At 40.4% G+C, this 26,827-nt stretch overlaps 1 protein-coding gene and 1 long non-coding RNA gene across 2 annotated transcripts; one reads left to right on the top strand and one right to left on the bottom strand.

Annotated features, from left to right (window-relative positions):
- Positions 1 to 2,859: 2,859 nt before the first annotated feature.
- Positions 2,860 to 22,300, bottom strand: LOC127920483 (NACHT, LRR and PYD domains-containing protein 12-like). Its single transcript, XM_052504564.1, is given in 11 exon segments — positions 2,860 to 3,413; positions 3,902 to 3,948; positions 4,220 to 4,393; positions 7,499 to 7,672; positions 17,233 to 17,406; positions 17,692 to 18,394; positions 18,397 to 19,404; positions 19,777 to 20,005; positions 20,135 to 20,219; positions 20,575 to 20,691; positions 22,218 to 22,300. Coding segments are annotated over 10 exon segments (3,198 nt in total). The 5' UTR covers positions 20,643 to 20,691; positions 22,218 to 22,300; the 3' UTR covers positions 2,860 to 2,877.
- Positions 8,201 to 9,910, top strand: LOC127920487 (uncharacterized). Its single transcript, XR_008106370.1, has 3 exons — positions 8,201 to 8,488; positions 8,960 to 9,372; positions 9,432 to 9,910. It is a non-coding gene; the product is annotated as an uncharacterized LOC127920487 (long non-coding RNA).
- Positions 22,301 to 26,827: the final 4,527 nt, after the last annotated feature.

A 26,827-nucleotide genomic window follows, 5' to 3' on the forward strand; every position in this document is an offset into this window, starting at 1 on the left:
CCTATGGTCCAGAAACGGATTTAACAGGCAGATAGAACTGGGATAGAAGCTGTTCTAGAACCTGTGGTCCAGAAACTGATTTAACAGGCAGATGGAATTGGGATAGAAGCTGTTCTAGAACCTGTAGTCCAGAAACTGATTTTAACAGGCAGATAGAACTGGGATCGAAGCTGTTCTAGAACCTGTGGTCCAGAAACTGATTTAACAGGCAGATAGAACTGGGATAGAAGCTGTTCTAGAACCTGTGATCCAGAAACTGATTCAACAGGCAGATAGAACTGGGATAGAAGCTGTTCTAGAACCTGTGGTCCAGAAACTGATTTAACAGGCGGATAGAACTGGGATAGAAGCTGTTCTAGAACCTGTGGTCCAGAAACGGATTTAACAGGCAGATAGAACTGGGATAGAAGCTGTTCTAGAACCTGTGGTCCAGAAACTGATTTAACAGGCAGATAGAACTGGGATCGAAGCTGTTCTAGAACCTGTGGTCCAGAAACTGATTTAACAGGCAGATAGAACTGGGATAGAAGCTGTTCTAGAACCTGTAGTCCAGAAACTGATTTTAACAGGCAGATAGAACTGGGATCGAAGCTGTTCTAGAACCTGTGGTCCAGAAACTGATTTAACAGGCAGATAGAACTGGTATAGAAGCTGTTCTAGAACCTGTGGTACAGAAACTGATTTAACAGGCAGATAGAACTGGGATAGAAGCTGTTCGAGAACCTGTGGTCCAGAAACTGATTTAACAGGCAGATAGAACTGGGATCGAAGCTGTTCTAGAACCTGTGGTCCAGAAACTGATTTAACAGGCAGATAGAACTGGGATAGAAGCTGTTCTAGAACCTGTAGTCCAGAAACTGATTTTAACAGGCAGATAGAACTGGGATCGAAGCTGTTCTAGAACCTGTGGTCCAGAAACTGATTTAACAGGCAGATAGAACTGGTATAGAAGCTGTTCTAGAACCTGTGGTACAGAAACTGATTTAACAGGCAGATAGAACTGGGATCGAAGCTGTTCTAGAACCTGTGGTCCAGAAACTGATTTAACAGGCAGATAGAACTGGTATAGAAGCTGTTCTAGAACCTGTGGTACAGAAACTGATTTAACAGGCAGATAGAACTGGGATAGAAGCTGTTCGAGAACCTGTGGTCCAGAAACTGATTTAACAGGCAGATAGAACTGGGATCGAAGCTGTTCTAGAACCTGTGGTCCAGAAACTGATTTAACAGGCAGATAGAACTGGTATAGAAGCTGTTCTAGAACCTGTGGTACAGAAACTAATTTAACAGGCAGATAGAACTGGGATCGAAGCTGTTCTAGAACCTGTGGTCCAGAAACTGATTTAACAGGCAGATAGAACTGGGATAGAAGCTGTTCTAGAACCTGTGGTCCAGAAACTGATTTAACAGGCAGATAGAACTGGGATAGAAGCTGTTCTAGAACCTGTGGTCCAGAAACTGATTTAACAGGCAGATAGAACTGGGATAGAAACTGTGATACAGAAACTGCCTAGCAACCACTGGTGTGTGTCCAGCGTGTGTGTGTGTGTCCAGTGTGTGTCCAGTGTGTGTGTGTGTCCAGGGTTTGTGTGTCCAGTGTGTGTGTATCCAATGTGTTTGTGTCCAATGTGTGTGTGTCCAGTGTGTGTCCAGTGTGTGTGTGTGTCCAGGGTTTGTGTGTCCAGTGTGTGTGTATCCAATGTGTTTGTGTCCAATGTGTGTGTGTGTATGTGTCCAGTGTGTGTGTGTGTGTATGTGTCCAGTGTTTGTGTGTGTGCCTGTGTCCAGCGTGTCTGTGTGTGTGTGTGTGTGTGTGTGTGTGTGTGTGTCCAATGTGTGTGTGTCCAATATGTGTGTGTGTCCAATGTGTGTGTCTGTGTGTATGTGTCCAGTGTTTGTGTCTGTGTCTGTGTCCAGCGTGTCTGTGTGTGTGTTCAGTGTGTGTGTGTTTCCAATGTGTGTGTCCAGTGTGTGTGTGTGTGTTCAATTTGTGTGTGTGTCCAGTGTGTGTGTGTGTCCAGTGTGTTTGTGTGTGTGTGTGTGTGTGTGTGTGTCCAATATGTGTGTGTGTGTGTCCAATGTGTTTGTGTGTCCAATATGTGTGTGTGTGTGTCCATTGTGTGTGTGTTTGTGTGTGTGTGTCCCCAGTGTGTGTGTGTGTGTCCAGCGTGTGTGTGTGTCTATGTCCAGTGTGTGTGTGTGTGTGTGTGTGTGTGTGTGTGTGTGTGTGTGTGTGTGTGTGTGTGTGTGTGTCCAAATGTGTGTGTGTCCAATATGTGTGTGTGTCCAGTGTGTGTGTGTGTGTGTGTCCAGTGTATGTGTTCAGTGTGTGTGTGTGTGTGTGTGTGTGTGTGTGTGTGTGTGTGTGTGTGTGTGTGTGTGTGTGTGTGTGTGTGTGTGTGTGTGTGTGTGTGTGCGTGTGCCTGTGTGTGTGTGTGTGTGTGTGTGTGTGTGTGTGTGTGTGTGTGTGTGTGTGTGTGTGTGTGTGTGTGTGTGTGTGTGTGTGTGTGTGTGTGTGTGTGTGTGTGTCCAATATGTGTCTGTGTCCAACGTGTTTTCCAGTGTGTGTGTGTGTGTGTGTCCAGTGTGTGTGTATGTGTGTCCAGTGTGTGTGTGTCCAGTGTCCATTGTGTGAATCTTTTTGTGGCTGTGTGTATGTGAGTGTGTCCAATGTGTGTGTCCAGTGTGTGTGTGTACATGTCCAGTGTGTGTGTATGTGTGTGTGTGTGTCTGTGTGTCTGTGTGTGTGTGTGTGTGTGTGTGTGTGTGTGTGTGTGTGTGTGTGTGTGTGTGTGTGTGTGTGTGTGTGTGTGTGTGTGTGTGCCCAATGAGTGCGTCTGTGTCCGTGTGTGTGTTTGTGTGTTCAATGTGTGTGTATCACTGACACAGAGACACTGAGGCACCATCATACCAAAGATGAAACCCTGGATAGAGGGGCTCGGTGAATGTGGAGGTGAATGTGATCAGGTGGGTCAGTGTGTCAGAGGAGGCTCTATAGAAGGACAGAGTGCCGGCTGGCCAGTCCAGATACACTCCTACTCTGTGGGAGCTGGAGAGGACGTCTATGGTAGTGGGTTTATTATTATGCCAGGCAGCGTAACTGTGGTCAGAGCAGAACAGACTCCAGGACTTGTCATTGTATCCAAGCCCACAGCCATCCCATCCATCAACCCCTCCTCTCCTGTTGATTCCTTTATATGTCACTCCTATAACAGCCCCTCCACTCCACTCTACCTCCCAGTAACAGCGCCCAGTCAGACCCTCTCTGCACAGCACCTGTCTACAGCCCTCAAATCTCTCTGGGTGATCAGGATACGGCTGCTTCTCTGTTCTACATGTCACCTTTCTGTTCCCCTCAGACAGAGAGAGGTGTCTGTTTACTGTGTTTGGGTCCAGTGTGAGATCACAGACATCTGATGGATGAAACCAGACACAATATTAGAAATCATCATCATTCACATTAGAATGTTAACTCACTTTTCACTAATTCATTTAATGTAGATGTTTCTAGGTATCAAAAGGAGAAGTTAAGGTAACTTGAGACTTGTTGAATGATCATATGTTATACTGTATGGTAATATAAAACACACTTATTCACATTACACACACACACACACACACACACACACACACACACACACACACACACACACACACACACACACACACACACACACACACACACACACACACACACACACACACACACACACACACACACACACACATTGTCAAAGCGACTCTTTGTAAACGTTGGTGTCCCTGATTTCTGTTTCTGTAGAACTGCAGCTGATATTTAATATGACCAAGTCAGTAATGATGGTGGTCTTTGACTTTGACTTAACTTGACTTAAATTAAGATTTATTCTTAGTCATATTCTTCACAGCAGTCAACACTCACATTTTCTAGGCCCAGGTTTCATTGTGTACCCTCCACCATGTTCCACACTGTAGTGGAAAGCAGAAGAACAGACATTGAGTGACACACACACACACACACACACACACACACACACACACACACACACACACACACACACACACACACACACACACACACACACACACACACACACACACACACACACACACACACACACACACACAGAACTCACACACAGCATATCATTTGTAAAAGTGGTGACAACAATGTTTGTCTTAACTAGCCTGATAAGTCAAACATGTCTGATATGAACATTGACATAAACCCTCTACATACTTGAGTTTCTCCAGTCTGCAGTGTGGATCCTCCAGTCCAGCAGAGAGCAGTCTGACTCCTGAGTCTCCTGGGTGATTGTAGCTCAGGTCCAGCTCTCTCAGGTGTGAGGGGTTTGACCTCAGAGCTGAGACCAGAGAAGCACAGCCTTCCTCTGTGACTAGACAGCCTGACAGCCTGCAAAGAGTCAAAATAGTGACAATAATATATATAATATTTATTTCTATATGAAGAATATTTTTTCAACATATTCAGATACATCAGTGTCCTGAAGCCATATCTATTCATAAATGAATTCCTAAAGTATTGGGTGAATAAAGAAAGCCATAAAGTACAAATATTATAGTAGACTGACCAGACCAGTTTAAAAAGCAGTATCAGTCAGAAGACAGACAGTGAGGAATCAGATTTAGATTGTATTGACTATACAGTCCACACCATATCTATTTAGACAGTGAGGTATCAGATTTAGATTGTATTGAGTATACAGTCCACACCATATCTATTTTGACAGTGAAGCTAACAGTTTGAATGTGGCTCTATACTCCATGTTTTATTTCAGATCAAATGTTTCATATGAGGTGACAGTATATAATGTCACCTTTTATTTGAGGGTATTTTAATACATATCTGTTTCACTATTAATATATGTGGTGACAGAGGCTACAACAAAACATGCTAACCTCTCACCATTACCAATAACAGAGGCTACAACAAAACATGGTAACCTCTCACCATTACCAATAACAGAGGCTACAACAAAACATGCTAACCTCTCACCATTACCAATAACAGAGGATACAACAAAACATGCTAACCTCTCACCATTACCAATAACAGAGGCTACAACAAAACATGCTAACCTCTCACCATTACCAATAACAGAGACTACAACAAAACATGCTAACCTCTCACCATTACCAATAACAGAGACTAGACTACAACAAAACATGCTAACCTCTCACCATTACCAATAACAGAGGATACAACAAAACATGCTAACCTCTCACCATTACCAATAACAGAGTCTACAACAAAACATGCTAACCTCTCACCATTACCAATAACAGACTACAACAAAACATGCTGACCTCTCACCATTACCAATAACAGAGGCTACAACAAAACATGCTGACCTCTCACCATTACCAATAACAGAGACTACAACAAAACATGCTAACCTCTCACCATTACCAATAACAGAGTCTACAACAAAACATGCTAACCTCTCACCATTACCAATAACAGAGGCTACAACAAAACATGCTAACCTCTCACCATTAGCAATAACAGAGGCTACAACAAAACATGCTAACCTCTCACCATTACCAATAACAGAGGCTACAACAATACATTACCAATAACAGAGACTACAACAAAACACACTAACCTCTCACCATTACCAATAACAGAGGATACATCAAAACATGCTAACCTCTCACCATTACCAATAACAGAGGCTACAACAAAACATGCTAACCTCTCACCATTACCAATAACAGAGGCTACAACAAAACATGCTAACCTCTCACCATTACCAATAACAGAGGCTACAACAAAACATGCTAACCTCTCACCATTAGCAATAACAGAGGCTACAACAAAACATGCTAACCTCTCACCATTACCAATAACAGAGGCTACAACAAAACATGCTAACCTCTCACCATTACCAATAACAGAGGTTACAACAAAACATGCTAACCTCTCACCGTTACCAATAACAGAGGATACAACAAAACATGCTAACCTCTCACCATTACCAATAACAGAGGTTACAACAAAACATGCTAACCTCTCACCATTACCAATAACAGAGGATACAACAAAACATGCTAACCTCTCACCATTACCAATAACAGAGGCTACAACAAAACATGCTAACCTCTCACAATTACCAATAACAGAGACTAGACTACAACAAAACATGCTAACCTCTCACCGTTACCAATAACAGAGGCTACAACAAAACATGGTAACCTCTCACCATTACCAATAACAGAGGCTACAACAAAACATGCTAATCTCTCACCATTACCAATAACAGAGGCTACAACAAAACATGCTAACCTCTCACCATTAGCAATAACAGAGGCTACAACAAAACATGCTAACCTCTCACAATTACCAATAACATAGACTACAACAAAACATGCTAACCTCTCACCATTACCAATAACAGAGGTTACAACAAAACATGCTAACCTCTCACCGTTACCAATAACAGAGGCTACAACAAAACATGGTAACCTCTCACCATTACCAATAACAGAGGCTACAACAAAACATGCTAATCTCTCACCATTACCAATAACAGAGGCTACAACAAAACATGCTAACCTCTCACCATTAGCAATAACAGAGGCTACAACAAAACATGCTAATCTCTCACCATTACCAATAACAGAGGCTACAACAAAACATGCTAACCTCTCACCATTAGCAATAACAGAGGCTACAACAAAACATGCTAACCTCTCACCATTACCAATAACAGAGGCTACAACAAAACATGCTAACCTCTCACCATTACCAATAACAGAGGTTACAACAAAACATGCTAACCTCTCACCATTACCAATAACAGAGACTACAACAAAACATGCTAACCTCTCACCATTACCAATAACAGAGGTTACAACAAAACATGCTAACCTCTCACCATTACCAATAACAGAGACTACAACAAAACATACTAACCTCTCACCATTACCAATAACAGAGACTACAACAAAACATGCTAACTTCTCACCATTACCAATAACAGAGGCTATAACAAAACATGCTAACCTCTCACCATTACCAATAACAGAGGGGATCTGATCTTTGTGCCTCTGTAACTTTCTCATTCATCATCATTAACGATTCATTCATGATTATTCATAATCATGGTAGCATCCACATGAATGTAGAAGTGTTCAGAAACATCTTCTATTCTTGCTGACAATACAAGTGAAGTGACTCCAAAATGACAGGACATTATTCACCATTCAGTTTCTATTAGGAAAACATCTAAAACACAACCAAGACAAACTGCAAATTAATTCAACAAGTTAGTAGAATCACACGCTTGATGTAATCACTGCAGGCATGGAATATGGGACCAAATACTAAACTTATGACTACTTTAATACACTATAAGTGAATTTGTCCAGATAATTAATAATTCTTCAAATAAGCTTCACTCTCCAAACACATATGGTGTGGACTATGTGTGTCTGGTAAACACATGTGGATCTGGTGAACAGTTATCACTTGTTGACCAACTACAGGAATACTGACCTCAGAGTCTCCAGTTTACAGTGGGGATTCCCCAGTCCAGCAGAGAGCAGCTTCACTCCTGAATCCTTCAGGTCATTGTTACTCAGATCCAACTTTCTCAGGTGTGAGGGGTTTGACCTCAGAGCTGAGACCAGAGAAGCACAGCCTTCCTCTGTGACTCCACAGCCTGACAGCCTGCAAAGAGTCAAATCATATTAAAATCACACTGAATTTCTTTGGTGGTGAAAATAGTGGCAGTAAATTTTTTCAACACATCCAGAAATATCAGTGTCCTGAAACCTGCCATACATGCATTCATTAATGTGGACTGGCCATATTAGAAATGACAAAACATCAAATTATTGCTTGTAGATAGAAACATGTATAGTACAAATATTATAGTAGACTGACCAGACCAGTTTAAAAAGCAGTTTCAGTCAGAAGACAGACAGTCCACACCATATCTATTTAGACTGTGAGGTATCAGATTTAGATTGTATTGAGTATACAGTCCACACCATATCTATTTAGACAGTGAGGTATCAGATTTAGATTGTATTGAGTATACAGTCCACACCATATCTATTTAGACAGTGAGGTATCAGATTTAGATTGTATTGAGTATACAGTCCACACCATATCTATTTAGACAGTGAGGAATCAGATTTAGATTGTATTGAGTATACAGTCCACACCATATCTATTTAGACAGTGAGGTATCAGATTTAGATTGTATTGAGTATACAGTCCACACCATATCTATTTAGACAGTGAGGAATCAGATTTAGATTGTATTGAGTATACAGTCCACACCATATCTATTTAGACAGTGAGGAATCAGATTTAGATTGTATTGAGTATACAGTCCACACCATATCTATTTAGACAGTGAGGTATCAGATTTAGATTGTATTGAGTATACAGTCCACACCATATCTATTTAGACAGTGAGGAATCAGATTTAGATTGTATTGAGTATACAGTCCACACCATATCTATTTAGACAGTGAGGTATCAGATTTAGACTGTATTGAGTATACAGTCCACACCATATCTATTTAGACAGTGAGGTATCAGATTTAGATTGTATTGAGTATACAGTCCACACCATATCTATTTAGACAGTGAGGAATCAGATTTAGATTGTATTGAGTATACAGTCCACACCATATCTATTTAGACAGTGAGGTATCAGATTTAGATTGTATTGAGTATACAGTCCACACCATATCTATTTAGACAGTGAGGAATCAGATTTAGATTGTATTGAGTATACAGTCCACACCATATCTATTTAGACAGTGAGGTATCAGATTTAGATTGTATCGAGTATACAGTCCACACCATATCTATTTAGACAGTGAGGTATCAGATTTAGATTGTATTGAGTATACAGTCCACACCATATCTATTTAGACAGTGAGTATCAGATTTAGATTGTATTGAGTATACAGTCCACACCATATCTATTTAGACAGTGAGGTATCAGATTTAGATTGTATTGAGTATACAGTCCACATCATATCTATTTAGACAGTGAGGTATCAGATTTAGATTGTATTGAGTATACAGTCCACACCATATCTATTTAGACAGTGAGGTATCAGATTTAGATTGTATTGAGTATACAGTCCACATCATATCTATTTAGACAGTGAGGTATCAGATTTAGATTGTATTGAGTATACAGTCCACACCATATCTATTTAGACAGTGAGGAATCAGATTTAGATTGTATTGAGTATACAGTCCACACCATATCTATTTAGACAGTGAGGAATCAGATTTAGATTGTATTGAGTATACAGTCCACACCATATCTATTTAGACAGTGAGGAATCAGATTTAGATTGTATTGAGTATACAGTCCACACCATATCTATTTAGACAGTGAGGTATCAGATTTAGATTGTATTGAGTATACAGTCCACACCATATCTATTTAGACAGTGAGGAATCAGATTTAGATTGTATTGAGTATACAGTCCACACCATATCTATTTAGACAGTGAGGAATCAGATTTAGATTGTATTGAGTATACAGTCCACACCATATCTATTTAGACAGTGAGGTATCAGATTTAGATTGTATTGAGTATACAGTCCACACCATATCTATTTAGACAGTGAGGTTACTCAAAAATGACACAACGTGTTCCAGTTGAACAACGTTTACTCCACCGTATTTCCACAACATGACACCTCCTTTGGTCGTCTTTCCTTCCAGTTCTCTGCTGCCCATGACTGGAACAAATTGCAAAAATCTTTGAAGCTGGAGACTCATATCTCCCGCACTAGCTGTAAGCACCAGCTGTCAGAGCAGTTTACAGATCACTGCACTTGTACACAGCCCATCTGTAAACAGCCCATCTATCTACCTACCTCATCCCCATACTGTTATTTATTTATTTATTTTGCTCCTTTGCACCCCAATATCTCTACCTGCACATTCATATTCTGCCGATCTACCATTCCAGTGTTTAATTGCTATATTGTAATTACTTCGCCACCATGGCCTATTTATTGCCTAAACTCCCTAAACTCTCCTCTCATTTACACTCACTGTATATAGACTTTTTGTTTTCTTTTGTTCTACTGTATTATTGACTGTATGTTTTGTTTATTCCATGTGTAACTCTGTGTTGTTGTATGTGTCGAATTGCTACGCTTTATCTTGGCCAGGTCGCAGTTGCAAATGAGAACTTGTTCTCAACTAGTCTACCTGGTTAAATACCTGGTTAAATAAAGGTGTACCTGGTTATTTTACCTACCTGGTGAAATAAAATACAATACAAATGTTTGCCATGACACTCAGGCCAGGTCCATCAACACTGACACTCCCAGTTGTACTAATAATAACAGAGTGATATCACCGTAGTAACAGAAATATAGGGAGACTTAAAACACGAACTTAACAATTTCCCACTTTTCTTTAAAGACAAATAAACCAACAAAATAATTAAATGTCCCAAGTATTATTTAAGTTCCTCATTACAAATGGGTTGTGTGACTCAGTTTATATTTGTATTAGTCAAGCTGCCACTTTCCATTACTGAGAGTCTTTAGGAGCACAAGACCTGATGCTCCCTTTGTAGTCAGACAGTCAGCAAGCTTTGAGGTGTGGAATCACAGTTGTAGCGAAGGTCTGTGAGCCACAGCAGATGAAGTCATCAACATGACAGGCAAGTCCTCCAAATCACTGTCAGCAGCAATCTGAGTGACTCTGAGGCGCATGTCGGTGAGTCTTTTGGGAGTCGTTTAGCAGCCAGCTCCTCTAAACCTCTAGCCACTAGATGAGTCGTTTGGGAGTTGTTTAGCAGCCAGCTCCTCTAAACCTCTAGCCACTAGATTAGTCTTTTGGCACTATTCCAGTTCTTTAAGGGACACACCCAACTTGTTGAGACACATTTTTGGCCAATGTCTTTCACTTCCTAAAACATTCCATTTTTTCTCTAATTACTGAGCTCATCTAGTTTAGAGTCAAATGAAACAATATTTGTTTCAAGTACATCATCATTTTGAAATTTTCAAGTGTAGCTGGTTCAGAGTACTGCAAGTTGGACCAGTTCTGGTGTTTTCCTTTGGCTTTTCCTGCTCGTCCAATGACGTTTGCTGTGTGTGGAATACCACTTTCTCTGTCCATGTATTTAACAGTTTGTCCAGTTTTCAGATTGGAACAACCATGCTGTCTTAATAACACATGTGTCTGTTGTTGAACATTTTCCTCATTTGAACCCTCAACAGTATTACCAGTGGCATGGCTGAAGGTCTCTGCTCCACTTCCAGTGTCAGTTTCTGGTAGTCTTGTGTCTGTTAACTCTCTGGGATAGGCGGGACGCAAATTTCTCACCTGGTCAATGGCTTTTCGGCGAAAACATAAGAAGCTATTATCTGATGATAGCACAACAGTAAACAAAGAGACAATAGCATATTTCAACCCTGCAGGCAACACACAAAACGCAGAAATAAAATATAAATCATCCTTTACATTTGACAAGCTTCTTTCGTTGGCCAATATGTCCCATAAACATCACAAATGGTCCTTTTGTTTGATTAATTCCGTCGATATATATCCAAAATGTCAATTTATTTGGCGCGTTTGATCCAGAAAAAAACAGCTTCCAATTTGCAGGATGTCACTACAAAATATCTCAAAAGTTACCTGTAAACTTTGCCAAAACATTTCAAACTACTTTTTTAATACAACTTTAGGTATTTTTAAACGTTAATAACCAATCAAATTGAAGACGGGTCTATCTATTTTCAATACAGGAGGATCACAAACTAAAGCTACTTTTCAAGTCTTGCGCAAGTATTAACAGTACACATAACGTTACCCTGTTCCAAGATGTCCGTACTTCTTCATTGCACAAAGGATTAACCTAAACCAAATTCCAAAGTCTGGTGACATCCAGTGGAAGCGTTAGGAACTGCAAACAAGTTGCCTAAGAAATATTGGTCCTTCTGTAGCTCAGTTGGTAGAGCATGGCGCTTGTAACGCCAGGGTAGTGGGTTCGATCCCCGGGACCACCCATACGTAGAATGTATGCACACATGACTGTAAGTCGCTTTGGATAAAAGCGTCTGCTAAATGGCATATATTATTATTATTATAAATATCGTTTCCCATTGAGAAATCATTGAACAGACAGTGACCTTAAAAAAAAAAAAAAATCTGAATGGTTAGTCCTCGGTGTTTTGCCTGCTACATAAGTTCTGTTATACTCACAGACATTATTCAAACAGTTTTAGAAACTTCAGAGTGTTTTCTATCCACATCTACTAATAATATGCATATCTTATATTCTTGGCATGAGTAGCAGGAAGTTGAAATTGGGCACGCTATTTATCCAAAAGTGAAAATGCTTCCCCCTATCCCAAGAGGTTATTAATAATGTGTCCTTTTTGTCAATTTCAGTAGGAGGCTGATTCTCAGCAATAGACCCTCCATCTTGTTGATAATTTACTTTCCACAATCTTGAGTGATGCACCTTAAAAATGGTGCCTCCGTGTCTCACAAATATCACCACACCATCTCGGCCAATGACTACCTTTCCACACTTGACAGTCAACTCGTTTGTAGTACACTTTGTAGTACACTTTGTTTCCAGTCTCATACTTCTCATCTTCACTGATCACTTGGCTACATAGCTGATGCATGCTGGACTGTCCATTAATCACGGTACTCCATTCTGCTTGTTTATGTTTTATCTGTCGGCCCCAGCCGCACTCAGGCTCTGTGTGTAGTTAATCCGACCCTCCCTGCCTAGTCAAAGCCATTTTACCTGCTGTTGTTGTGCTAGCTGATTAGCTGTTGTTGTCTCACCTACTGTTTTAGCTACTGTTTTACCTAGCTCTCCCAATTCAACACCTGAGATTACTGTATGCCTCGCTGTATGTCTCTCTCAAATGTCAATATGCCTTGTATACTGTTGTTCAGGTTAGTTATCATTGTTTTAGTTCACAATGGAGCCCCTAGTTCCACTCTTCATACCCCTGATACCTCCTTTGTCCCACCACCCACACATGTGGTGACCTCACCCATTACAACCAGCATGTCCAGAGATACAACCTCTCTCATCATCACCCAGTGCCTGGGCTTACCTCCGCTGTACCCGCACCCCACCATACCCCTGTCTGCGCATTATGCCCTGAATATATTCTACCATGCCCAGAAATCTGCTCCTTTTATTCTCTGTTCCCAACAATCTAGGCGACCAGTTTTGATAGCCTTTAGCCGCACCCTCATACTACTCCTCCTCTGTTCCGCGGGTGATGTGGAGGTAAACCCAGGCCCTGCATGTCCCCAGGCACCCTCATTTGTTGACTTCTGTGATCGAAAAAGCCTTGGTTTCATGCATGTCAACATCAGAAGCCTCCTCCCTACGTTTGTTTTACTCACTGCTTTAGCACACTCTGCTAACCCTGATGTCCTTGCCGTGTCTGAATCCTGGCTCAGGAAGGCCACCAAAAATTCGGAGATTTCCATACCCAACTATAACATTTTCCGTCTAGATAGAACTGCCAAAGGGGGAGGAGTTGCAGTCTACTGCAGAGAAAGCCTGCAAAGTAATGTCATACTTTCCAGGTCCATACCCAAACAGTTCGGACTACTAATTTTGAAAATTACTCTCTCCAGAAATAAGTCTCTCACTGTTGCTGCCTGCTACCGACCCCCCTCAGCTCCCAGCTGTGCCCTGGACACCATTTGTGAATTGATCGCCCCCCATCTAGCTTCAGAGTTTGTTCTGTTAGGTGACCTAAACTGGGATATGCTTAACACCCCGGCAGTCCTACAATCAGACATATGGCAGCAGATCCACAAGGTCTGCCATGAGAGGTGACTGTATAGTTCCCCTAAGGAAAAGCACCTTTAGTAAATCTGCATTCTCTGTGAGAGCTTCCCATGTCTGGAATACACTGCCATCGGACACACATAACTGCACCACATATCATACTTTCACAAAATGCTTGAAGACATGGCTAAAGGTCAATCAGATTTGTGAACATGGTCCCTAGCTGTGTGTTGCCGCTTTCCATGTTGTCTGTTGTCTGTAGCTTGTGAGGTGTGGAAACACTTTGTTGCTTTTATGAATTTTGTCTTGCTGCTTTTTGTTCTCTGTTGCTCTGTCTGTATGCTACGTCTTGCTTGTCCTATGTTGCTATGTCTTGCTTGTTCTATGGTGCTATTGTCTATATTGTAATTGTTTTTAATAACCTGCCCAGGGACTGTGGTTGAAAATTAGCCGGCTGGCTAAAACAGGCACTTTTACTGAAACGTTGATTAATGTGCACTGTCCCTGTAAAAAAATAAAATAAACTAAACTGATGCCCTCAATCTCAAACAAATCATCAAGGAACCCACCAGGTACAACCCTAAATCTGTAAACAAGGGCACCCTCATAGACGTCATCCTGACCAACTGGCCCTCCAAATACGCCTCATTGCCTGTATCCGCTACGGAGCCGCAGTCAAACGACCACCCCTCATCACTGTCAAACACTCTCTAAAACACTTCTGTGAGCAGGCCTTTCTAATCGACCTGGCCCGGGTATCCTGGAATGACATTGACCTCATCCCGTCAGTTGAGGATGCCTGGTCATTCTTTAAAAGTAACTTCCTCACCATTTTAGATAAGCATGCTCCGTTCAAAAAATGCAGAACTAAGAACAGATAAAGCCCTTGGTTCACTCCAGACCTGACTGCCCTCGAGCAGCACGAAAAACATCCTGTGGCGGACTGCAATAGCATCGAATAGTCCCCGCGATATGCAACTGTTCAGGGAAGTCAGGAACCAATACACGCAGTCAGTCAGGAAAGCTAAGGCCAGCTTCTTCAGGCAGAAATTTGCATCCTGTAGCTCCAACTCCAAAAAGTTCTGGGACACTGTGAAGTCCATGGAGAACAAGAGCACCTCCTCCCAGCTGCCCACTGCACTGAGGCTAGGTAACACGGTCACCACCGATAAATCCATGATTATCTAAAACTTCAACAAGCATTTCTCAACGGCTGGCCATGCCTTCCGACTGGCTACTCCCACCTCGGCCAACAGCTCCGCCCCCCACCGCAGCTACTCGCCCAAGCCTCTCCAGGTTCTCCTTTACCCAAATCCAGATAGCAGATGTTCTGAAAGAGCTGCAAAACCTGGACCTGGTAAAATCAGCTGGGCTTGACAATCTGGACCCTCTATTTCTGAAACTATCTGCCGCCATTGTCACAACCCCTATTACCAGCCTGTTCAACCTCTCTTTCATATCGTCTGAGATCCCCAAGGATTGGAAAGCTGCCGCAGTCATCCCCCTCTTCAAAGGAGGAGACACCCTGGACCTATATCTATCCTACCCTGCCTTTCTAAGGTCTTCGAAAACCAAGTCAACAAACAGGTCACTGACCATCTCGAATCCCACCGTACCTTCTCCGCTGTGCAATCTGGTTTCCGAGCCGGTCACGGGTGCACCTCAGCCACACTCAAGGTACTAAACGATATCATAACCGCCATCGATAAAAGACAGTACTGTGCAGCCGTCTTCATCGACCTCGCCAAGGCTTTCGACTCTGTCAATCACCATATTCTTATCGGCAGACTCAGTAGCCTCGGTTTTTCGGATGACTGCCTTGCCTGGTTCACCAACTACTTTGCAGACAGAGTTCAGTTTGTCAAATCGGAGGGCATGCTGTCCGGTCCTCTGGCAGTCTCTATGGGTGTACGACAGGCTTCAATTCTCAGGCCGACTCTTTTCTCTGTATATATAAATGATGTTGCTCTTGCTGCGGGTGATTCCCTGATCCACCTCTACGCAGACGACACCATTCTATGTACTTCCGGCCCATCCTTGGACACTGTGCTATCTAACCTCCAAACGAGCTTCAATGCCATACAACACTCCTTCTGTGGCCTCCAACTGCTCTTAAACGCTAGTAAAACCAAATGCATGCTTTTCAACCGTTCGCTGCCTGCACCCGCACGCCTGACCAGCATCACCACCCTGGATGGTTCCGACCTTGAATATGTGGACATCTATAAGTACCTAGGTGTCTGGCTAGACTGTAAACTCTCCTTCCAGACTCATATCAAACATCTCCAATCGAAAATCAAATCTAGAGTCGGCTTTCTATTCCGCAACAAAGCCTCCTTCACTCACGCCGCCAAACTTACCCTAGTAAAACTGACTATCCTACCGATCCTCGACTTCGGCGATGTCATCTACAAAATTGCTTCCAACACTCTACTCAGCAAACTGGATGCAGTTTATCACAGTGCCATCCGTTTTGTCACTAAAGCACCTTATACCACCCACCACTGCGACCTGTATGCTCTAGTCGGCTGGCCCTCGCTACATATTCGTCGCCAGACCCACTGGCTCCAGGTCAACTACAAGTCCATGCTAGGTAAACCTCCGCCTTATCTCAGTTCACTGGTCACGATGGAAACACCCACCCGTAGCACGCGCTCCAGCAGGTGTATCTCACTGATCATCCCTAAAGCCAACACCTCATTTGGCCGCCTTTCGTTCCAGTTCTCTGCTGCCTGTGACTGGAACGAATTGCAAAAATCACTGAAGTTGGAGACTTTTATCGCCCTCACCAACTTCAAAAATCTGCTATCTGAGCAGCTAACGGATCGCTTCAGCTGTACATAGTCTATCGGCAAATAGCCCACCCATTTTTACCTACCTCATCCCCATACTGATTTTATTTATTTACTTTTGCACACCAATATCTCTACCTGTACATGACCATCTGATCATGTATCACTCCAGTGTTAATCTGCAATATTGTAATTATTCGCCTACCTCCTCATGCCTTTTGCACACAATGTATATAGACTCCCTTTTTCTCTACTGTGTTATTGACTTGTTAATTGTTTACTCCATGTGTAACTCTGTGTTGTCTGTTCACACTGCTATGCTTTATCTTGGCCAGGTCGCAGTTGCAAATGAGAACTTGTTCTCAACCAGCCTCCATGGTTAAATAAAGGTGAAATAAAAAATAAATAAAAAATACAATGTAAGTGAATTTGTCCAAATAATTAAGAGAAATACGTATATGTATAAATATCTTTAAATAAAAGGTGACATTCTGTACTGTCCCCTAATATGAAACATTATATCTCAAATCCAAAATGCTGGAGCACCACATGTAAAACTGTAAGCTTCACTGTCCAAACACATATGGTGTGGACTATGTGTGCCTGGTAAACACATGTGGATCTGGTGAACAGTTATCAATTGTTGACCAACTACAGGAATACTGACCTCAGAGTCTCCAGTTTACAGTGGGGATTCCCCAGTCCAGCAGAGAGCAGCTTCACTCCTGAATCCTTCAGGTCATTGTTACTCAGATCCAGCTCTCTCAGGTGTGAGGGGTTTGACTCCAGAGCTGAGACCAGAGAAGCACAACCTTCCTCTGTGACTCCACAGCCTGACAGCCTGACAAAGAGATCATCATGACTTCACAAACACACTGTTACTTTAACACCAGTAGTGTAGAAGGACAATGGCAGATGAATTTGGTTTATTCTCTAAACAACATATAGATTCATCTTCTGTCTCCTTGAATTGTATGGTCATAAAGTTATACTAATGTGAACATCAATGTAGTTATTCAATATGTTTTTCAATATAATATATTATACATATTATAATAAATATTTTACTCCAAATTGAATATTTCTTCCTGATGATTAGTTCTTAAATGTAATTTTATTTACTCACAGAACAGCTCTGGAGGCTTTGACCACTGGCAGCAGCCTCAGAAGACCTTCCTCTGATCTGGAGTATTTCTTCAGGTCAAACACATCCAGCTCCTTTTCTGAAGTCAGCAACACAAAGACCAGAGCTGACCACTGTGCAGGTGACAGGTTGGGTTTTGAGAGACTTCCTGATCTCAGGTAGCTTTGGATCTCCTCTACTAGAGAATGGTCATTCAGTTCATTCAGACAGTGGAACAGATTGATGCTCGTCTCTGAAGAGAGATTCTCCCTGATCTTCTCCTTGATGTACTCGACTGTGTCTTCATGGCTCTGTGAGCTGCTTCTTGTCTTTGTCAGTAGACCTCGTAAGTGCTTCTGATTGGACTCCAGTGAGAGGCCCAGAAGGAAGCGGAGGAAAAGGTCCAGGTTTCCCGTCTCACTTTGTAAGGCTTTATCCACAGCACTCTTGTAGAAAGTAACTTCAGAGTTGTTTTTTGTTTGCAGTTCATCCATTAGATTCTCATTGTTGTTGATGAATGAGAGGAACACATATACAGCAGCCAGAAACTCCTGAATGCTCAGATGAACAAAGCAGTACACCTTTTCCTGGAACAGCCCACGTTCCACTTTAAAGAGCTGTGTGCACAATCCTGAGTACACTGAGGCTTCACTGACATCAATACCAGACTCTTTCAGGTCTTCTTCATAGAAAATTAGGTTGCGTGTGGACCTGTCTCTTCTTTCCCAAGATACTTTTCATTCTTCTGTTTGGTATGAAACACCACAAGGTGTGTGTACATCTCAGTCAGAGTCTTGGGCATCTCTTCTCTCTTATGTTTCAACATGTGTTCAAGGACTGTTGCAGAAATCCAACAGAAGACTGGAATGTGGCACATGATGTGGAGGCTCCTTGATGTCTTTATGTGTGAGATGATTCTGCTGGCCAGGTCCTCATCACTGAATCTCTTCCTGAAGTACTCCTCCTTCTGTGGGTCATTGAACCCTCGTACCTCTGACACCTGGTCAACACACACTGAAGGGATCTTATTGGCTGCTGCAGGTCGGGTAGTTATCCAGAGGAGAGCAGAGGGAAGCAGATTTCCCTTGATGAGATTTGTCAGCAGAACATCCACTGAGGTTGACTCTGTGACGTCACAACAGATCCTGTTCTTCTGGAAGTCTAGGGGCAGTCGGCACTCATCCAGACCATCAAAGATGAACAGAACTTTGTACTTGTGGTAGTTGGAGATTCTTGATTGTTTGGTTTCCACTGAGAAGTGATTGAGAAGATCAATCAAAGTTTGTTTGTCCTCTTTCATCAAATTCAGCTCCCGAAAAGGGAATGAAAATACAAATTGGACATCCTGATTTGCTTTTCCTTCAGCCCAGTCCAGAATGAACTTCTGCACAGAGACTGTTTTTCCAATGCCAGCGACTCCCTTTGTCAGCACAGTTCTGATAGGTTTGTCTTGTCCAGTTAAGGGTTTGAAGATGTCGTTACATTTGATTGCAGTCTCTGGTCTTGCTTGTTTCCTGGTTGTTGTTTCAATCTGTCTCAGCTCATGTTCATTATTGACCTCTCCTGTTCCACCCTCTGTGATGTAGAGCTCTGTGTAGATCTTATTGAGAAGTGTTGGGTTTCCTTGTTTAGCGATCCCCTCAAATACACATTGAAACTTCTTCTTTAGATTAGATTTGAGTTCACGTTGGCAAATCACAGCAGGATCATCTGAATCTAGAAATAACACAAATAATATTAATATTATGTATGTTTTAATGCCTATAGTATTGTAGGACTGTTATAAAGTTTTACATTATAATAATTTTTTCTGTTAACTGACTGTATAAATGTGTAAATGTTTTCATAATGCATTACAGACTGGTGTGACTGATTATATTATTATTGGTATTATTGATGGTATTATTAATGTTCTCTATCTCTAAATGAATCACCACAACACATCCCTGCTGCTACTTGATGAGGTCACTAGGTGTTGTGTTAAGGCTGCTACAATATCATTGAGTTACACAGCTACTTTAACTGTACTTTAGCTACAGCTTTTAAATGTTATAAAACATCATTCAACATGAGTCAGACAGATCTTACTTTTCTCCAGTGTGTCAGCAAGCTCCTTCTGGTTCATTTTCCTCAGGATGTGCAGTGTGATCTTCAGAGCCCCCTCTCTGGCACTGCTCTCCTGCTTCTCATCTTCAGGATCCACCACTTCCTTATCCTGCTTCTGACTCTCAAAGCCTTCTGGGAGTTCTGGACTAAGAATCCTCTTGAACATCTTCAGCTCATTCTTCACAAATGTCATAATTTTCTCTTCAAGCAACTGAAATAAATTAAGTAAATAAGTTAAGCAAGAGACTAAATGCTTTCTCATCAACACATTAATGAATGATTGACAGATCAACTTTACTTGAGGAAAACAAAAACAAATGTACATAACAGGACCACATACACTGAATATGGAGGCCAGGTCTGTTTGATGACTCTGGGAAGACTGACCACTGAGAATCTCTGACTCTGATCTCTCCTGTTGGTTTCTGTGGACAAAACATGAGATTACATCTCCTCATCCAGGGAGTACACACACACACACACACACACACACACACACACACACACACACACACACACACACACACACACACACACACACACACACACACACACACACACACACACACACACACACACACACACACACACACACACACACACACACACACACAGAGGGAATGTTGTGTTTGTTTAATATTGTTTTAGGACTATGAAAATGGACAAAATGATTAGCCTATGGATTATGAAAACAACAACAATAAATGGGAAAATGGGAGGAGAAATGACTAGAGACAGTGTTGTTTAACTCACTGACCAGGACCCATGAGTTCTTCTTACCTTTGTTCAGTAGAAAAGTCTTCCTCTCTAAAGTTTATAGGTAGACCCATAGACCGGTCACTCTTCATGGACACACAGCTGGGAACAGGGGAGGCTGGTCTCTCCTGCTTGATTGGTCTTCAACACAACAGAGACAAACATTACATCTCTCATCTACTCTGAGCTCAGATGGGGAAACATAAGAAGAGTTTCATTCCAAAACATCTATAAAGTTCAAGTTTATAGAATGTAGTATATAGTATATAGTTACAGTATATAGAATGTTGTATATAGTATATAGTTATAGTATATAGTATATAGTTTTTTTATAGTATATAGTATATAGTATATAGTTACAGTATATAGAATGTAGTATATAGTATATAGTATATATTATATAGTATATAGTTACAGTATATAGAATGTAGTATATAGTATATAGTTACAGTATATAGAATGCAGTATATAGTATATAGTTACAGTATATAGAATGTAGTATATAGTATATAGTTATAGTATATAGTATATAGTATATAGTATATAGTTACAGTATATAGAATGTAGTATATAGTATATAGTTACAGTATATAGAATGTAGTATATAGTATATAGTTACAGTATATAGAATGTAGTATATAGTTACAGTATATAGAATGTAGTATATAGTTACAGTATATAGAATGTAGTATATAGTATATAGTTACAGTATATAGAATGTAGTATATAGTTACAGTATATAGAATGTAGTATATAGTTACAGTATATAGAATGTAGTATATAGTTACAGTATATAGAATGTAGTATATAGTTACAGTATATATAATGTAGTATATAGTATATAGTTACAGTATATAGAATGTAGTATATAGTTACAGTATATATAATGTAGTATATAGTATATAGTTACAGTATATAGAATGTAGTATATAGTTACAGTATATAGCATGTAGTATATAGTTACAGTATATAGAATGTAGTATATAGTATATAGTTACAGTATATAGAATGTAGTATATAGTATATAGTTACAGTATATAGAATGTAGTATATAGTATATAGTTACAGTATATAGAATGTAGTATATAGTTACAATATATAGAATGTAGTATATAGTTACAGTATATAGAATGTAGTATATAGTATATAGTTACAGTATATAGAATGTAGTATATAGTATATAGTTACAGTATATAGAATTTAGTATATAGTATATAGTTACAGTATATAGAATGTAGTATATAGTATATAGTTACAGTATATAGAATATAGTATATAGTATATAGTTACAGTATATAGAATGTAGTATATAGTATATAGTTACAGTATATAGAATGTAGTATATTGTATATAGTTACAGTATATAGAATCTAGTATAAAGTATATAGTTACAGTATATAGAATGTAGTATATAGTATATAGTTACAGTATATAGAATGTAGTATATCGTATATAGTTACAGTATATAGAATGTAGTATATAGTATATAGTTACAGTATATAGAATGTAGTATATAGTATATATATAGTTACAGTATATAGAATGTAGTATATAGTATATAGTTACAGTATATAGAATGTAGTATATAGTAGTTGAGGTAATATATAGTTACAGTATATAGAATGTAGTATAGGTGTATATAGTTACAGTATATAGAATCATCTCACCTCTTAGTTTTGGTGTCATGTTCCCAGAGAGACTCATTTTAGAGGCAGGGTCCCCCTCCTCTCTCTCCCCAGAGAGATGCCAGTAGGCAGGTCCTCCTCTCTCTTCCCAGAGAGATGCCTTTTAGAGGCAGGTCCCTCCTCTCTCTTCCCAGAGTAGCCTTTTAGAGGCAGGTCCCTCCTCTCTCTTCCCAGATGACGCTATAGAGGCAGGTCCCTCCTCTCTCTTCCCAGTAGAGACACCTTTTAGAGGCAGGGCCCTCCTCCTCTCTATCCAGGTAGAGAGACTCATTTTAGAGCATGACTATAAACAGAGATCCAACATGTTGGTTGTGGTTAACACAGTGACAACTAAACAGAGATCCAGATAACATGTACAATTGGTTGTGGTTAACACAGTGACACTAAACAGAGATCCAACATGTTGGTTGTGGTTAACACAGTGACAACTAAACAGAGATACAACATGTTGGTTGTGGTTAACACAGTGACAACTAAACAGAGATCCAACATGTTGGTTGTGGTTAACACAGTGACAACTAAACACACATCCAACATGTTGGTTGTGGTTATACACAGTGACAACTAAACAGAGATCCATCATGTTGGTTGTGGTTAACACAGTGACAACTAAACAGAGATCCAACATGTTGGAAATGGTTAACACAGTGACAACTAAACAGAGATCCAACATGTTGGTTGTGGTTAACACAGTGACAACTAAACAGAGAAACAGTGGTTGTGGTTAACACAGTGACAACTAAACTATGTTGGTTGTGGTTAACACAGTGACAACTAAACAGAGATCCAACATGTTGGTTGTGGTTAACACAGTGACAACTAAACAGAGATCCAACATGTTGGTTGTGGTTAACACAGTGACAACTAAACAGAGATCCAACATGTTGGTTGTGGTTATTAACACAGTGACAACTAAACAGAGATCCAACATGTTGGTTATGTATTAGTTAACACAGTGACAACTAAACAGAGATCCAACATGTTGGTTGTGGTTATTAACACAGTGACAACTAAACAGAGATCCAACATGTTGGTTGTGGTTATTAACACAGTGACAACTAAACAGAGATCCAGCATGTTGGTTGTGGTTAACACAGTGACAACTAAACAGAGATCCATCATGTTGGTTGTGGTTATTAACACAGTGACAACTAAACAGAGATCCAACATGTTGGTTGTGGTTATTAACACAGTGACAACTAAACAAGGATCCAACATGTTGGTTGTGGTTAACACAGTGACAACTAAACAGAGATCCAACATGTTGGTTGTGGTTATTAACACAGTGACAACTAAACAGAGATACAACATGTTGGTTGTGGTTATTAACACAGTGACAACTAAACAAGGATCCAGCATGTTGGTTGTGGTTATTAACACAGTGACAACTAAACAAGGATCCAGCATGTTGGTTGTGGTTATTAACACAGTGACAACTAAACAGAGATCCAGCATGTTGGTTGTGGTTATTAACACAGTGACAACTAAACAGAGATCCATCATGTTGGTTGTGGTTATTAACACAGTGACAACTAAACAGATATCCATCATGTTGGTTGTGGTTATTAACACAGTGACAACTAAACAGAGATCCATCATGTTGGTTGTGGTTATTAACACAGTGACAACTAAACAGAGATCCAACATGTTGGTTGTGGTTAACACAGTGACAACTAAACAAGGATCCAGCATGTTGGTTGTGGTTATTAACACAGTGACAACTAAACAGAGATCCAACATGTTGGTTGTGGTTAACACAGTGACAACTAAACAGAGATCCAGCATGTTGGTTGTGGTTATTAACACAGTGACAACTAAACAGAGATCCAGCATGTTGGTTGTGGTTAACACAGTGACAACTAAACAGAGATCCAGCATGTTGGTTGTGGTTAACACAGTGACAACTAAACAGAGATCCAACATGTTGGTTGTGGTTATTAACACAGTGACAACTAAACAGAGATCCAGCATGTTGGTTGTGGTTAACACAGTGACAACTAAACAGAGATCCAGCATGTTGGTTGTGGTTAACACAGTGACAACTAAACAGAGATCCAGCATGTTGGTTGTGGTTAACACAGTGACAACTAAACAGAGATACAACATGTTGGTTGTGGTTAACACAGTGACAACTAAACAGAGATCCAACATGTTGGTTGTGGTTATTAACACAGTGACAACTAAACAGAGATACAACATGTTGGTTGTGGTTAACACAGTGACAACTAAACAAGGATCCAGCATGTTGGTTGTGGTTAACACAGTGACAACTAAACAGAGATCCAACATGTTGGTTGTGGTTAACACAGTGACAACTAAACAGAGATCCAACATGTTGGTTGTGGTTATTAACACAGTGACAACTAAACAGAGATCCAACATGTTGGTTGTGGTTAACACAGTGACAACTAAACAGAGATACAACATGTTATGTGGTTAACACAGTAACAACTAAACAGAGATCCAACATGTTGGTTGTGGTTAACACAGTGACAACTAAACAAAGATACAACATGTTGGTTGTGGTTAACACAGTGACAACTAAACAGAGATCCAACATGTTGGTTGTGGTTAACACAGTGACAACTAAACAGAGATCCAACATGTTGGTTGTGGTTAACACAGTGACAACTAAACAAGGATCCAGCATGTTGGTTGTGGTTAACACAGTGACAACTAAACAGAGATCCATCATGTTGGTTGTGGTTAACACAGTGACAACTAAACAGAGATACAACATGTTGGTTGTGGTTAACACAGTGACAACTAAACAGAGATCCAACATGTTGGTTGTGGTTATTAACACAGTGACAACTAAACAGAGATCCAACATGTTGGTTGTGGTTAACACAGTGACAACTAAACAGAGATCCAACATGTTGGTTGTGGTTAACACAGTGACAACTAAACAGAGATACAACATGTTGGTTGTGGTTAACACAGTGACAACTAAACAAGATCCAGCATGTTGGTTGTGGTTAACACAGTGACAACTAAACAGAGATCCAACATGTTGGTTGTGGTTAACACAGTGACAACTAAACAGAGATCCAACATGTTGGTTGTGGTTATTAACACAGTGACAACTAAACAGAGATCCAACATGTTGGTTGTGGTTAACACAGTGACAACTAAACAGAGATCCAACATGTTGGTTGTGGTTAACACAGTGACAACTAAACAGAGATCCAACATGTTGGTTGTGGTTAACACAGTGACAACTAAACAGAGATCCAACATGTTGGTTGTGGTTAACACAGTGACAACTAAACAGAGATCCAACATGTTGGTTGTGGTTAACACAGTGACAACTAAACAGAGATCCAACATGTTGGTTGTGGTTATTAACACAGTGACAACTAAACAGAGATCCAGCATGTTGGTTGTGGTTAACACAGTGACAACTAAACAGAGATCCATCATGTTGGTTGTGGTTAACACAGTGACAACTAAACAGAGATACAACATGTTGGTTGTGGTTAACACAGTGACAACTAAACAGAGATCCAACATGTTGGTTGTGGTTAACACAGTGACAACTAAACAGAGATCCAACATGTTGGTTGTGGTTATTAACACAGTGACAACTAAACAGAGATCCAACATGTTGGTTGTGGTTAACACAGTGACAACTAAACAGAGATCCAACATGTTGGTTGTGGTTAACACAGTGACAACTAAACAGAGATCCAGCATGTTGGTTGTGTTATTAACACAGTGACAACTAAACAGAGATCCAACATGTTGGTTGTGGTTAACACAGTGACAACTAAACAGAGATACAACATGTTGGTTGTGGTTAACACAGTGACAACTAAACAGAGATACAACATGTTGGTTGTGGTTAACACAGTGACAACTAAACAGAGATCCAACATGTTGGTTGTGGTTATTAACACAGTGACAACTAAACAGAGATCCAGCATGTTGGTTGTGGTTAACACAGTGACAACTAAACAAGGATCCAGCATGTTGGTTGTGGTTAACACAGTGACAACTAAACAGAGATCCAACATGTTGGTTGTGGTTATTAACACAGTGACAACTAAACAGAGATCCAACATGTTGGTTGTGGTTATTAACACAGTGACAACTAAACAGAGATACAACATGTTGGTTGTGGTTAACACAGTGACAACTAAACAGAGATCCATCATGTTGGTTGTGGTTAACACAGTGACAACTAAACAGAGATCCAGCATGTTGGTTGTGGTTAACACAGTGACAACTAAACAAGGATCCAACATGTTGGTTGTGGTTATTAACACAGTGACAACTAAACAGAGATACAACATGTTGGTTGTGGTTAACACAGTGACAACTAAACAGAGATCCAACATGTTGGTTGTGGTTAACACAGTGACAACTAAACAAAGATTCAACATGTTGGTTGTGGTTAACACAGTGACAACTAAACAGAGATCCAACATGTTGGTTGTGGTTATTAACACAGTGACAACTAAACAGAGATCCAACATGTTGGTTGTGGTTATTAACACAGTGACAACTAAACAGAGATCCAACATGTTGGTTGTGGTTAACACAGTGACAACTAAACAGAGATCCAACATGTTGGTTGTGGTTAACACAGT

The sequence above is a fragment of the Oncorhynchus keta genome, unplaced genomic scaffold, assembly GCF_023373465.1.
Source record: "Oncorhynchus keta strain PuntledgeMale-10-30-2019 unplaced genomic scaffold, Oket_V2 Un_contig_195_pilon_pilon, whole genome shotgun sequence".
Taxonomy (NCBI): domain Eukaryota; kingdom Metazoa; phylum Chordata; class Actinopteri; order Salmoniformes; family Salmonidae; genus Oncorhynchus; species Oncorhynchus keta.